The sequence below is a fragment of the Myxine glutinosa genome, chromosome 14 (assembly GCF_964187855.1).
Source record: "Myxine glutinosa chromosome 14, kmMyxGlut1.1, whole genome shotgun sequence".
Lineage (NCBI taxonomy): Eukaryota > Metazoa > Chordata > Myxini > Myxiniformes > Myxinidae > Myxine > Myxine glutinosa.
Window position 1 is genome coordinate 86,098,094 of NC_136274.1, and position 15,566 is coordinate 86,113,659.

Genomic DNA, 15,566 nt, shown 5'->3' on the forward strand with positions numbered 1-15,566 from the left:
TACCAGCTTGCTGGGATGAATGATCACGGTGTGTACCCCGATTTAGAATCGGTACACCGTATCCCTGCGCATCGTAAGAGCGTGACCAAGGGTTGGCGTCAGGAAGGGCATCCGGCCATAAAAACATTGCCTCAAACAGGGAACCATGATTGTCATGGGGCCCGCAAGGCTAACCCCCGCTCTAGCGGGGAAAATGGCCTTAAAACGATCATTCATTCATTCATTCATTCATTCTTTGTTCGAGATACGCGCCGCGAGGATTCTCCCGCCCGCCTGCCTCCCTGCCTTCATCGGCGGACGTGCGGCGACCGCCAGAGAGCCACGCTGGGTGAGCTGTTCCTGAACGACCAAAGCCGGCGTGTTCAGCGCATGAACAATCCTTCCTTCATCCCCTTGTGAATGTGAATGGGCCCATTGTCTGGGAAATAAGTTAAGACTGACTAAGATCTGCCCTGTGTCTCTGCTTCTTCTACCAATCATTGTAAATAATAATTATTAAACCTGTTATTTCTTTGATTCGATCGCTTTTGTCTCTCCATCATTGACTAAGCATGGTACGAATTATATCGCTCTGATCGGGTTCCAATAACAAGGTAACTGCACGGACCACGTGGTACGCAATCCGCTCGGGTGTACTCAAATTATGTGTGGTTCGTGCGAGACTTGATCCCCGCTTCCGCGGCGGCGTGGGTACTTAGGTACGTGTGAAAAGTGTCCCGAAACCCTGTCCCGCGTCTGACCGGAAGTGGCGACTCGTCTCGCGGTTGCGAAGACCCAAGGAGAACAAGGGGCTTAATCTCCCCTTGGTAAGGGAACGGGGTCACGCAAAACCACAACAATATATATATATATATATATGTATATATATATATATATATATATATATATATATATATATATATATATATATATATATATATATATTGCTACGGTCCGCGGATAAGATGTTGTTTGCCGAGCGGAGGTGCCGCGGCCGAACAGTTTTTCCCGACTCACCCGATCCCCTGAACGTTGGCCAGATCACGCCACAGCTATTCAATGAGGGAAAAGACAAAGACGACACGGATGTGAAGAAGAGGAAGACGAAGGCAAAAAGGTTTGAAATACGATTACTATTTATTACTATTTACAGGCTCAAAGAAACCAAGGAGAAGGAAAGATAAGAAAATAATGTAGACAGAAGGACGGACCAGAAGGACACAGTGAAAATCGCTAGCTTGTCTATGCAGTCTTAATTAATTACCCAGGGACAAAACAAACAGAACAAACTCACGTACACCAAAAGGATGGAAAGGCAGGACTGGCGGGAGGTGGATGGCTGGAGGGAGAGGAAGGTCCGGAGCTGGCTGGAGCTTGATCCCGCACGGGACGTCGGGCTGGACCTCGACGGCCGCCGATGCCACCGATCCTGTCGTGTGCGCGGGGTAACGGTGTCGGAGCTGCTTGGTGGAGCCAAGCCAACGCTGCTGGTGGGGGGTCTGGCGTGACGGGTTCTCTCTCCCTCTCTCACTAACTCCAGGACTCTTTCTCTCTTGCTTAGTCCAATCACTCCTCACCACCGACAACTCAACGCAACCACTGACCACCTCTGACGACCAACCCCCGCTCTGACCAAAACCACACAACTCACCTCTGACCAAAACCACACAACTCAGCTCTCTCCAACTTCTTGCGCGCGCGCCTTTATAGCGCCTCCGGCGATTAAGCCGCCGGCCTTCAGGACACGCCCATCGGTGTGCTCACTTCGGCCCTGGTTGGTCGCGCGACCCTCTGGCTCCGCCCTTGATGACGACGGGCGGGCACGCCTTTCTTCCCCGACCCGAGCACATGTTCAATGGTGGTTTTGGAGCGAAAACAACCCACAGCTGTAACAAACTGGCAAACTGCCCAGTGCAGTTGGCAATGGAGACTTGGAGGGGATGTAGCTGGAAATTGAGGCTTGGCAATGGAAGTTTTGGGAGTGGGAATGGGGAATGAAAGGAATCTATCTATTTCACTTGGTGCAATGGAGTGTCATTTTAATGGAAGACAAGGCCTTACCCTGATACACATAATAAGGAAATAAACTACTGAACAAGGGTATTATAGTGTCCTTCAATGTATGCTTTATGGAATTAACTACCGGAATGCCCTTTGACCTTTATACACACTGGAGCAAGGAGGGCTCAGACTAAACAATAATTCATAACAATTTACAATACAATACAACACAATCAAAAAAACACAATCCTCATTTCCGCAACAATATATATATATATTGTTGCGGTTTTGAGTTTTGGTAACAGTTTGTTTAATAAAGGTTAAATTTCCCCCTCATAGTTAGTCACACAAGCAACATGCAGTCTCGCGATAGTGTAGTTATCTCTTAGTATTTGTGAGCTTAGTCCTTTTCCTATGTTCGTTCTGCGTTGAGTAGAGTAAGGAGAATAGGTCCTACTCCTACTTCCATTGACTGATCCCGCCTCCCTAGCCTCATGCCTCTTCGTGCTGCCTTTGATTATTTTGGTGCGAATTAACACGAGGCAGGCCTAGGTGGGTCGGGGCGGGGCCGAATGAGGGCGGCAGAGGAGCTGACGGTAAGTGCGAGCCGCCAATCAGGGCTCGGAGGGTGTGACGGCAGCACTGCGTCACAGGGCGTGGTTGGAAGGTTCGAGAAGGTTCGGGGCATATCAATATAAGCCGTTGCGCAAAGCCCCCAAGAGGACTCGCGAGCAGCTGGATTGAAGAGAGCAGTAAGAGGACTGAGTTGGCATTGAGTGGAGAAAGACGCGCATGAACCCGGATACGCGCTCGTATGAAAGTAACGCTCGGTTGAGCTTGAAGCCGAGCCGCATAGAGTGCATTGAGTTACGCGAGTGATAACGCGCTGTGTAACCGCCAGCCGCGCTGAGAGACGCGTATTTTCCTTCCTACCTCATCTGCTGCCTTTTGTTCGGGAGACGCGCTACGAGGATCCTTCCACCGCCTGCCTGCCTTCTTCGCGGGACGTGCTGGGACTGTGGAGAGCCAGACGGGGCCGTTCCTGGACGACCACGTCGATGCGTTTGGCCTGCACATCAACCTGCCTGCCATCTCTGTGTGAGTGTGACGGGCCCGAGTCTGGGGAATAAGGATAACACTGTTTAAGTGCTGCTCTGTGTCTCTGCGTCTACCGATCATTGTACATACGTGTGGGAATAATAATTAAAGCTGTGTTCTTCCTTCCATTTGATCGTTCTCGTGATTTCCTCATTGACTAAGCGTGGTACGAATAGAACCGCTCGAATCGGGGTCCAATATTTAATTTAATCGGGGTCCAATCTATATATCTATATCTATATCTATATATATAGATATAGATATAGATAACCCTGGTGTTGGGCTAGTGGCTAGGGTGCCGGCTTAGGATCCTAGGATCCTGGGTTCGAATCCCGGTCAATCGCTGAATCAACACCAGGGGGGTTGACTCAGCCTGTCATCCTTCCGAGGTCGGCTAATTGAGTACCAGTTCACTGGTAATTCCCTGCTTGTCGTTAAAGGCGGCAAAAAGGGTTGGCGTCAGGAAGGGCATCCGGCCGTAAAACATTGCTTCAAAAAGGGGACCGAAAAACAACAACAACCACGGTTCCCGAAAAAGGCCAACCCCCGCTTTGCGGGGAAAAATGGCCTCTAAAGGTGGTTTTTTTATATCTATATATATATATATATATATATATATATATATATAATATATAAATATATATATACATATATATACATATATATATATATATATATATATATATATATATATATATATATATATATATATATATTAGGGTGGTCCTCAAATGTAAACATTAACTTTTCGAAAGTGCTTTTCCATTTTTTTATTACACCTGTAGAGAAAACGAATTGGGTAAAATTTCATTTCATTTTGAAAACTTTTACCACTGTCACATGGCCCCTGCTAATCTGCTAATCAGCACTATACAGAAATTATTTCGGTTTGTTTCACTTATGATGGCGAGTGCAAGTACTTCAAGAAGAGCAACCAGAAAAAGAACCATGTGTGGCTGATAGGCTGCCATATTGAAAAACTACCAGAAACTCGGCTCCCAAATTGGCAAGAGATTTTGCAGCGATATTTTAAGCTACATCATGCTGAGAAATTGGACATAAGCAGTGCCGCAACAACTGTTGTTCGTGAGACTATGCATCTGGGAGAAAGCACGGATCCCCACTGCAGATGAGCGGAATATCATTGCAAAACTAGAGAGAAAAGTAGAACAATACAGATCCATCCTGAAAGGAAAGAGCCGGCGATCTGTCCCTCAGATAAAGAAAGAAGAGCAGTTTCAAACCGGTCTACGTGACTTATTTGACATTGCTCATGTTGATGTCCTTGATTTGATCAAAATACCAGAGGACCGTTAATTCCTTAAGGCACAACGGGAGCCAGGTCGACGGGGCTTTATGGTTGGTGTTGACAAGGTGCTAGCAGGAAAAGAGGAGCGGACACATCAACGCGACAAGGTGTTGACTGAAAGAGAGCAGCATGAAAAAGAGAAGCAAGCAGCCTGAGAGGAGACTCTTGAGCTAGCATCATCAACAGACAGCAGTGCTGAAGCCAGTGATCATGACTACTCTGCTGTTCTATCTGCTTCAAAGAGGCAGAGCCGAAAGCGTGCAAGTAGCATTATTACACCGGACCTAACAGCAGCTCTCGACCGCACCAAGGTTAGCGATCGATCAGCTGTTCACATCTTGTCAGCAGCAGCCTCTGCTCTGGGACATGACCCTTCAGAGTTGGCCATCAACCGCACATCGATCAGGAAATCCAGGCGGATCCAACGGAAGACAATTGCAGGTGACATCCAGGCATCCTATGCTCCAAACACAAGTCTGGTGGTTCATTGGGATGGCAAGCTCATTCCAGACGATGGGACTAAAAAAGTTGATCGCCTTCCTGTCATTGTCAGTGACCCACAAGGAACTGGAAAGCTTCTGGGTGTGCCAAAGCTGCCAGCAGGAACTGGACTAGCAACAGCTGCTGCTGTTATGCAATGCCTCGAAGAATGGCATTTGCAAGACATGGTGGCAGGTATGAGCTTTGACACGACAGCCAGCAACACTGGTTCAGCACTTGGTGCGTACACTATTTTGCAGCAAAAGCTTGGACGACCACTATTACATTTTGCATGCCAGCATCACATTCTGGAACTAGTGGTAGAGGCAGCAATGGCAGCATTCAAACCATTTCTTGGTCCATCAAAAGGACCTGAGATAGCCGTCTTCAAGCGTTTCCAGTCAAACTGGAATTCCATTGACCAAAGCAAGTTTAAGACAATGATGCCTGATGACCTGGAGTCCTGGACTCTGTAGTTTCAGGTGTATTTTTAAGTTGCAAAGAAGATGTCGTTTCATTCTGCATCCAGAAACTGGAATCGGGCCAACTACGATATGACTACCGTGAACTTCTTGAGTTGACTATTATTCTGTTTGGTGAGCGTCCTCCGAGAGGATTCAGGTTCATGCAGCCAGGAGCCATGCATCGGGCAAGATGGATGGCCTGTGTGATTTATGGAATCAAGATCTACTTGTTCCGTGATCAGTTTCGACTGACCCCAAAGGAACTCGCTGGCATAAAGCGTTTTACAGCATTTGTTGGAGCAGTGTATACCAAAGCCTGGTTCAGCGCTCCATCTGCCATTGGTGCTCCCGCTGGAGACTTAGCTCTCTTAAAGCACTCATTTTCTATCCTGATTCAATGATTGCCGAAGCCACCAGCAAAAAGCTTTCCAATCACTTGTGGTACCTCAGCGAAGAACTGGCAGGACTTGCTCTGTTTGACGATAGTGTTGAGCTTGATGTCAAGCGAATGATAGTAGCTGCTCTTAAAGAAGAATGCCAAGAGAATCCTCAACCACGGGTACATATGGATCTTACAGCAAAATAAGCCATCGCTGCCAAGACTGTTGCAGATTTTGTTACTTCTGCCTCACTGCGAATTTTTACTGCATTCAAAGTCAATACTGACTTCCTAGAAAAGGACCTTGGTGAGTGGGCCGATGACCCATCATTTCAGTCATCACAGCAAGTCTTGCGTGGTATTGCCACTGTCAACGACTTTGCAGAACGTGGTGTAGCATTAATACAGGACTACAATCAGGTCTTGACAAAGGATGAACAGCAGCACCAGTACCTGTTGCAAGTTGTTGAGTGGCATCGCCATCAGTTCCCCGACGCAAAGAAGATAAGGAGGAAATAATTTACCACAGAACTTATTAATGAGGAATCAATGGTCTGGAGGACTCTTACTCTGTGTGTTTATGATGATTGTCATACATTCTTACTGATTTGGGATTACATCTGAGTGTTAGTTTATTAAAAACAATTTTGTGTGTCGATACTGAAACATTGTAATTTTCAACCCATGTATGACAGTAGTAAATAAAGTCATATAGAAACCATCTTTGGCACATTTCATTTTTTCACAATAAGGAACAATTTTAGCAACAAGCACCTGAAAAAAGTCCAATTTTATTTTTTGGTTTACATTTGAGGACCACCCTAATATATATATATATATATATTGTTGCGGTTCTCTACGCCGCCCTTATTCCCCTTACCAAGGGGGGATTAATCCCCTTGTCTTGCTGGACTTGGCGCGGAACCGAGACTTGAGATGTCCCTCCCGGACACACGCGGAGTAGGGTTTCGGGACCACTTCTCGCTCGTACCTAATTCCCCGCGCTGCCCTGGGAGCGAGGAAACAAGCCTCGCACGAACCACGTGTGGTTTGAGTATGCCGAGCAGATTGCGTACACGTGGTCCGCGCAGTTACTTAGATGTTGGAACCCGATTAGAGCGGTTGTGCTCGTGCCATGCTTAGTCAAATGAGTAAACCACAGGAACGGTCGAATCAGGAAGAAAGGAAGAACAAAAGGGTTTAATTATTTCCCACACGTATATACAAGGTTCAAGGACGAAGAGACACAGAGCAACCTTAAGCAGTCTTAACTTATCCCTTGGACAACGGGCCCGTCTCACACTCACACAGGGAATTGCAGATGGGTAGATGTTCCCCACACGTCAATGTGGTCGTACAGAGACGGCCTCCTTCCGGCTCTCCACGGCCCCAGCACGTCCCGCGAAGATGGTGGCAGGCGAAGGCAGGGACTCGTGGCGCGTCTCCCGGACAAGCAGATGATGGGGCGGAACGGCAAAGGGTGGACTTTAGCGCGGCTGGCGATTACTCAGCCGTTCTCACTCGCGCGTCTCAAATGCGTGGTATTCGGTTCAAGCGCGTCTGGCTGCGCCTGCGTATCTGTACCGCTCTCGTGCAAGTGCGTGAAGTTCATCAAGTTCATCAACTGCCGGGAGTCCTCCTCTGCTCTCGGCTTTCCCGCGCTAGTCCCTCAAGCCCTCCGATGCAAGTCCCTTATCTTTCTCTCTCGCAGCAAGTCCTCCCGAGGACTTTCGCGCAATGGGTTTTCTAGCTACGCCCCCCGAACCTTCTGGAACTCACTCGAACCTTCTCACCACACCCTGTGACGCAACGCCGCCGTCACCACCTCCGAGCTCTGATTGGCGGCTCGTGCTTACCGTCAGCGCTTCCGCCGCTCCACCCTCGACTCCGCCCCGGTCCTCCTAGCCTGCCTCGTGTTAACTCGCCCAATGATCAACCAACGTTTAGCAAACTGGATTGAGGCTAGGGTAGCTGGAAAGTCGGTGGCAAGTCGGGCCTATTCTCCTGGCTCTACTCAACGCAGAACTAACACTGGAAAGGAACTAAGCTCACAAATACTAAGACATAACTATACTATCACGAGGCTACATGTTGCTTGTGTGAGTAACTATGGGGGGCAAACTTTAACCTTTATTAGGCTCACTTGACAAACTGAAAATCGCAACAATATATATATATATATATATATATATATATATATATATATATATATATATATATATATATATATATATATATATATATATATATATATATATATATTGCAACGAATGTGGAAACGTTACAATGTGAACGTTACAAAAGTACGGTAACACCCTGTTAATGTAAATAATGGTCGCAGTCGGCCTCCTAGTTAATTCCATGAAACTTACACGCAGGTCACGATATATCTTTTAAATAGTGTATTTCCTTATTCCATGTAGGCTAAATATGTGTTTCCCACTAGATTGACTTTGCATTGTATCAAACAAAATAAGCGTAGGCCCTTCCAATTTCCCCAAAACCTCCCTTCCAATTGCCTTCCGCATTTTGGGCGGTTTTCTTCAACCACCCTTGGCCACGAGGTAGGGTTGGGGAAGAAAGACGTGTCTCCACCTCGTCATAAGAGGGAAGGAGTGAACCAGCCCTAACAGCCAATCAACACCGCGGTGAGCGACCCGGTAGGCGTGCCCTCGGAGCCGGCGGCTTGATTTCGCCCGAGGTGATAAAAGCGACTGTAAGGGACTGCTTTACCAGAGGCCTTGAGAGATGACCCTGGGAGATGAGCAAAGAGGCTGCACCAAAAGGAGCGGTGAGATGCGAAACGCTCCAAGCCAAAGAGGAGAGGTACTCGGCAAGGAAACCAGCTTTGGAGAGACGCGCTGAAAGGAGGGAGACGGCTCCACCCCAAGAAGAGGAGCAGGTGTGCCGAACCAGCGCGTGACGTCTACCGCAGCGGATACACGACGGAGGGTTTCCCGCCAAAACCGCGAGGAATTGCGAGCTGCGGCCTCCCGACTTTGCCTCCCTCTCAAGCAATCCACCTCAAGCCCTACCTGCCTGCATTATCCCCTGTGTAAGTGTGAACGTCCTGTCCTGCTCGTTGTCTTGGGGCTAAGTAAAAATGAATAGTGTAAGTTAACGATTCGCTGTGTTACTGCTTCTTCCATCCATTGCTTGTGTGTGTATAATAAATCTGTTCTTCCTCCGTATTCTTCTTCTTCTTCTTTTCCTTCTCTTTCGGTCGCTTTAGAGATTTCCCGATTGAATATCTGTGGGGCGATCTGGTCAACGTCGGGTGGAATCGGGTTCTAATCGGGGAGTAACTGTTCGGACGCGGTTAAATACACCACCGCTCGGTCAATATAACATCTAAAAGCCGCGTCTGTAACAATATATATATGTATATATATATATGGCATTGTTTTGGGAAACCTACTCAAGGTAGATAACGTGCGTGCCAATCAAAGGTCATTCCCCAGTGCAGCCAATGTACTTGTCGTTTGGCTGTCCGACTATTCGGGGGGTTCTGCTCGCTTGTTTCCTGCAGGATACGTTGTACCGCCATTCTTTTGCTGAATGACTTTGTACTTTCAAGAAGCAAGTAAACCTATATCCATACGTTTGAATATCCAATTTCAGGCCCAACATGCCTGGGTTTGATGGTCGGTGAGCACTGTGGGATTCAAGGTGACTACAGTACCACATGTTACTTTGCTTTCGTTGTGTATGTAGGCTCTGCACATTCCCAGGATGTTTCCTGACAGAAATGGTGTCGCAGTCATCGCTTTCCGTCCGACATTTCCGTCAGGTCCGTCAGGATATCACCGTGCGTCTCTACTGCCTGTACAACGATTCCGTATTTGAGGGCAAGGTTGCACTGTCTTCATTTTTATTTTTATCAACACTCACCACCCTTCCATCACACTTTTCTTTAAAACGCAACCCCATTGTTGGATACATTTGATGAACTCTCCACCCGTGCCCCCAAATTAATTTATTTCATTCTGCTCCTTTTTCTCCATTTGAAAATCAGACAGAAGCAAATTAATAAAATAGTTAATTATGTAGGAGAATGTACTTGTTTCTCACCTGGTTTTCTGTACCTTGTCGGATGCTTCCAACTGAGATTGATAGGGTTGGAGATTCAGAGAAGATGGGGGTACAAGTGGGCAGTGGAGTGGGGGTGGGGAGCGTGGGGGCAGGCGACAGGTGCAGGGAGAGACTAAGGTGCTTGGGGATTGGTGCACTGGGGTGCTCAAGCGTTCCTGTTTTTCATGATGAAAGCTCCCAGATGATATGCCAGTAACGTGGAACCGAAGACTTCGTAAGACGGCTGGGCACTGCATCTCGACTTTGCAGTTTGGAAAGGACAGATCACGATGTGCTCGTATCGAGCTCTCTGAGAAGGTGTGCGATACAGCCGGTACGTCTCTGAGTCTTGCACGTTTTATTTACTGTGGGTACATGGTGTAAACGAGGCAAACTTTTGGAGAACGATGGGTATGTGTGGCTTCTATGTGCAAAAACCTGTTTAATTTGTGTTAGGGGATTGAAAGTAATTTGTGTTGGTCATGAATTTTTTTTTTGAAAGTTTGAGATCATTCCACATCACATGGAGATGATTTGCATTTTCTAAAGAAAATGTGGTTTGTTATAAGGTGCAAAATGGCAAACATGGCCAGATGTGTGACTACTCAAAGGAAATTTCTTTACTTGGCACTCGTATTTATGAGCGTAATGCTAATCCATTTTAAAGAATATAATTGGGAACAAAAGTCCTGAAACATTTTCATTGAGATTATGAGATTGAAAGAGGGTAATTCTGGAGGCCAAGATTGTCGAATCAACTGTTATGACTTTGTACTGTGACTGTGAGGAGGTGCAAACAGCTCTTGATGAAGTGTTTTTTGTTCGTTGCCCCAGACCGACTGCGTGATACCCTCATCCACGAGATGTGTCACGCTGCCTCGTGGGTGCTGCACGGCATTCGAGATGGCCATGGTCAGATGTGGCAGCTGTTTGCGCGCAATGCCTGCTTGGTCCATCCTGAGCTACCTCCCATTACACGCTGTCATTCGTACGGCATCCGCTACAAGTTTAATTACCGCTGCACGAGCTGCCAGAAAAGGTACTCACAAACTACACCATGTCTTCGTGCAACTTCCCATGTGCACTTTTTGTCACTCAGAGTTCCATATTTTAGGGAATGTTCATTTTGTTGACCATGCCTTTTTTATTTTTGTTTTTGTATGTTTATGTACGTGCGATGAGAAATTTCCACGTGTTTGTGGATTTCCATGTTTTCGAAATCAGTAAATTATTCCCGCCTCTAGAACAAACTCCCACACACTCTTCAATCTCTCTCCTCCCGCCAGGTGTTCAAAACAGCTGTTCACCACCATCTCTTATCTTCCCCCATGCAAAACCTTGATCTTTTCTATCCCCGTTGATACACCCCAAATCCACCTCCTTCAAATTCCCTGTTTTATTTCCTGAAAATCCTAGTCGTGTCCATCTTGTTTATCCCATGTACCCCAAAATCAGTAACGCTAGAGCGGGGGTAAGCCTTGCGGGCCCCATGACAATCATCATGGTTCCCTTTTTGACGCAATTTTTTTTTGTGTTTTTTTTTATGGCCGGATGCCCTTCCAGATGCCAACCCTTTCGTCGCCTCTTACGACATGCAGGGATATGGTGTACCTATTCTAAATCGGGGTCCACACCGGGATCATTCATCCCAGCAAGCTGGTACTCAATTTGCCGACCTCGGAAGGATGACCGGCTGAGTTAATCCCCCTGGCGTTAATTCAACGATCACCGGGATTCAAACTCAGGATCCTGGGATCCCAAGCTGGCACCCTAACCACTAAGCCAACACCAGGCTTAAACACTACAGGAGTTATTATCCTTATGGCCAATTACCGGTACCTATGCAACAGAAGGTGGATGGAGATTATGTTTTCACCTCTGTCTCTTTGTTAACAGGATATCTCAAAAAGATGTGGACGGATTCGGATAAAATATGGTGCAGAGGTTGGGAATGTGACAAAAACGAAATGATGAGATTTTGGTGAAGATCCGTAATATGTATGTATCTTAAAAAGTTGTGGGCAGATTTGGACGAAACTTGGTGGACAGGTTGGGTGTGTTAAAAGGATGAATTGATTCGGATTTAGTGAAGATCCGAATGCAGATACGAGAGGTTTTTAATTTTCAAGTGATTTTTCACCATTGAGATATGTAGCCAAAAATGATATATACCACAATACTTCAAAACATTGTGGACCGACTGTGACGAAATTAGGTGGATGAGTTTGTTTGATGTCAAGAACAAGCCAATTAGAATTTGGTGTTCAGCCTGGCGGAGGTATGCGCTCTACCGAGTGCCGTTCTAGTTACCTCCGCCACCGAAGGTGCATGGAGGTTATGTTTTCACCCCTGTCTTTGTTTTTTACTTGCAAAATCGAAGATTTTTGAAGTTTGTTGGTCAGTCGATTTTGTTATCATGACGAAAATTGAAAATTATTGTCATTGGTCAGTCAGTCTGTCTCGTTTGTTTGTTTGCCTGTGAGTGTGATAACTTGCGAACACTTTCAGCTGTCTTCGCCAAACTTTACTAGAGGATTCCAAAGGACAAAAGTGAGGCTGTCAATGTTTTTTTAACTGTAAAGGTCAACGGTCAAAGGTTTTCTTGTTTGTTCCTTTGAGCTAGGAAGCTGAAATTTTGGCACAATACTGAGCACCTGCTTTGGCAAAAACGGTATTTTTTATGTTGATTCATCAATTAATTGATTAACTTGAACGCCACTCAGTAGAGCGCATACTCTTGCCGTGGGTGGCCGCTGCTGAGCCCTATCTTCCAATGGTAAAAAAAAATCCTTCACAAAATTCATGGATCCGGAATAATATCCTGAGCTTCACCAAAAACTAATCAATTCTTCTTTATTCCAAGGGCAATCATCCCACCAACTTTCATCCAAATCAGTTCAGAACTTTTCCAGATATCTTGTTCACAAACACACGAACACACACACGGACGGACACGATCGAATGCATTACTCCCTGGCGGGAGTAATTACTTAATTACTATCGATTTCCTTTCTCATCTGGGCAATATCTGAGGCACCTTTTGAGCTAGGAAGCTGATATTTGGACATGACGGTAACCAAGGGATTTGGCTATAAAAGGTATTTTTGATTTATTTATTAATCAATTATTCGATTAATTACTTAATTCACAAAAAGTTACAGATTTGGATGAAACAGTGGTGGTCGACGTATGCAATTAGTGAATTGATTTTTAAAAATAATTATTTTACAATTAGTATTTATTTATTTTATTTACACAATTAGCACCTGCTCAATTGAATCAATTCAATCAATTAATTATTGATTAATTCAATTATTGAATCAATTAATTATTGATTCTCTCGATTTTCGTCCTTTCTTGTTTTGTTTGTCACTTTGTCACTTTGTTTGTAACTCGCCTGCAGGTGTACAGGTTCTGAACCGATTGTCAAGAAACTACCAAATTGTAGTGGTAGTCTCAACTTGGAAGCCTATGGATTTTGAGGTCAAAGGTTGTCTTGAGGTCAAACTTCTAAAATCGTCATTTTTCATTCAATTGACTTGAAAATTAAACATAAATTGCATAGTGCCTCACTGAATTGGGAAACGAACGATTTTCAAGGTTAAAAAGTAAAAAGGTCAACTCAAGGTCAAACTTTTAATTCATAAATTTTCATCTGAAAAATAATCAATTTTCATCCTATTAACTTGTACATTAAACAGCAATTGCATATTGAGTCACTGAATTGGGAAAGCAACTATTTTTGAGGTCAAAAGGTCAGAAAAGTAAGCTCAAAGTCAAACTTCTAAAATCATCAATTTTCATCTGATTGCCTTGAAAATTAAACAGCATTTTCAGAGTACATCACTGAATTTGGAAACAAACTTTTTAAGGTCAAAGGTCAACTCAAACTCAACCTTCTAAAATTATAAATTTTCTTCTGAAAAATTGTAAATGTTACTCCGATTAAACTGAAAATTAAAGAGCAATTGCAAAGTGCATCACTGAATTGAGAAAAAACAACTATTTTTTAAGGTCAAAGGTCAACTCAAGGTCAAACTTCTAAAATCATCAGTTTTCATCTGAAAACTAATCAATTTTCATCCGATGGACCTGAGCATTGATTAAGATCATTAATTTTAATTTTAATTAAATGGACAAGTTTATGTATCTATAGCAACTTTTTTGGGGCCGGGGGTAGATTTTGCTGCAAGTATTGTGCTCTGCGTGACACCTTACCTGTTTGTGAACAGGATATCAAAAATTGAGATATCCAAAAATAAGATTTCGGACAAATTTTGGTGGAGAGGTTGGGTATGTAACAAGGAGGAAATGATTAGATTTTGGTGAAGATCTGGATCGGATCTGGATCTGAGATATTTTGAAATGATTCTTCACCATGGAGAAATAGGGCAAAAGACGATGTATAGCACAATATCTCAAATTTGTAGACAGATTCGGACGAAACTTGCTGGACAGGTTGGGTGTGTGAGAGAGGGGAGGGGGAAGTAGTGGAAGAATGGGGGTTCTGAAGCACACTAAAATTTAACATTGAAGTCAATGGAGAAAATTAAGGTTAATTATTGACTCACTGGGTTTTCAATTCGATTTTGTCCTCCAATTCATTTCCATACCCAAGATTTCAAGATGTTCAACAGACATTGGCTGACGCTCATTCTCACTCACTCAGTTCGTTCGCTGTTAGCCAGCGCATTTGAGACACCCCATTCTCCTACTACTTGTGGTGGAAGGGAAAATTGGGGGAAGGGGAATTGGGGAGGGTAAGGAGAGGGAGAAATAGGGAAGGGGGAATTGGGGAAGGAGGAATTGGGGAAGGGGAATTAGGGAGGGGAAAGAGAGGGAGAAATGGGGAAGGGGGAATTGGGGAAGGGTACTGCATTTGATTATACTCACCAAGTGGACCAATGAATATTTGTTTATGTTTTATCTTGGGGAATAATTTAATTTTCTTATATCACTTATCACCATCAAGTATATTAACAAACATTATGTTGGAACTTGGTTCTTGGTACAAGTATCTTTGTTGGGCAGAGATGAAATGATAAATCATGAAGAAAATTTTATTTTAAGCAAAGAAGCATCTATAAATATTACCTTTATGGAGCATTGTTATAATACTTAGAAACCCCTAACAATTATGAAGTTAAAAAAGTTTGTTAATAAACCTAAATCTATTCAGGAGGCTGTGGAACAATGTGATAGACACTTTAAAACAGCTTTAAATAACTCCTTTAAGAAATCAACGACACTAACAATTAGACTTGGGTGCTCAATACAAGGTGAAAAGAGGAACCCATTTTTAAGAACAACTCTTCGACTACTAAATAATTATGAGGAGTTTCTTGAGAGCGGTCTCATGGAAGAGCTACTCAGGATTGAGGAGGATTGTAGTCCAGGAATAAGGTATATTTCTATATTCCTCACCCCCAAACAACAACATTAATCCTCCCATCCCTGTATAGTAGTGGATTGTGAAGTGTTAACCTATTGTGCTCAAGGGTATTATCTGCTTACCTGTGTCTTTTGTAATGTCCTGTGAATAAAATGAACCCAAGATTTCTTCCCCATTCATATCATATAATTTGTAAGTCCAAGGAATTTAAGTCCATCATTACATCAACAATTTTAAAGAGTTCATTAGTCCATCTCTTTGTAAAACCTTTCTCAAAATGACTTTTCCATCTGTATATTCTTACAATATCACCAACTTTGAACTTGGGTTTTCTCAAATTAATTTCCTTTTCATATTCTAATTTTGTAACTGCTTCCGATGGTTTTCCTTTTT

At 44.2% G+C, this 15,566-nt stretch overlaps 1 protein-coding gene across 4 annotated transcripts in view; it reads left to right on the forward strand.

Annotated features, from left to right (window-relative positions):
* Positions 1-15,566, forward strand: part of LOC144888885 (germ cell nuclear acidic protein-like) — a 155,678-nt gene that overhangs the window by 108,749 nt on the left and 31,363 nt on the right. For all 4 annotated transcript variants that reach the window (XM_078768541.1, XM_078768540.1, XM_078768542.1 and 1 more), the window contains 3 exons: positions 9,425-9,563; positions 9,977-10,115; positions 10,616-10,820. In XM_078768541.1, the coding sequence (XP_078624667.1) occupies positions 9,425-9,563; positions 9,977-10,115; positions 10,616-10,820 (483 nt within the window). The remainder of the gene's footprint in view (positions 1-9,424; positions 9,564-9,976; positions 10,116-10,615; positions 10,821-15,566) is intronic.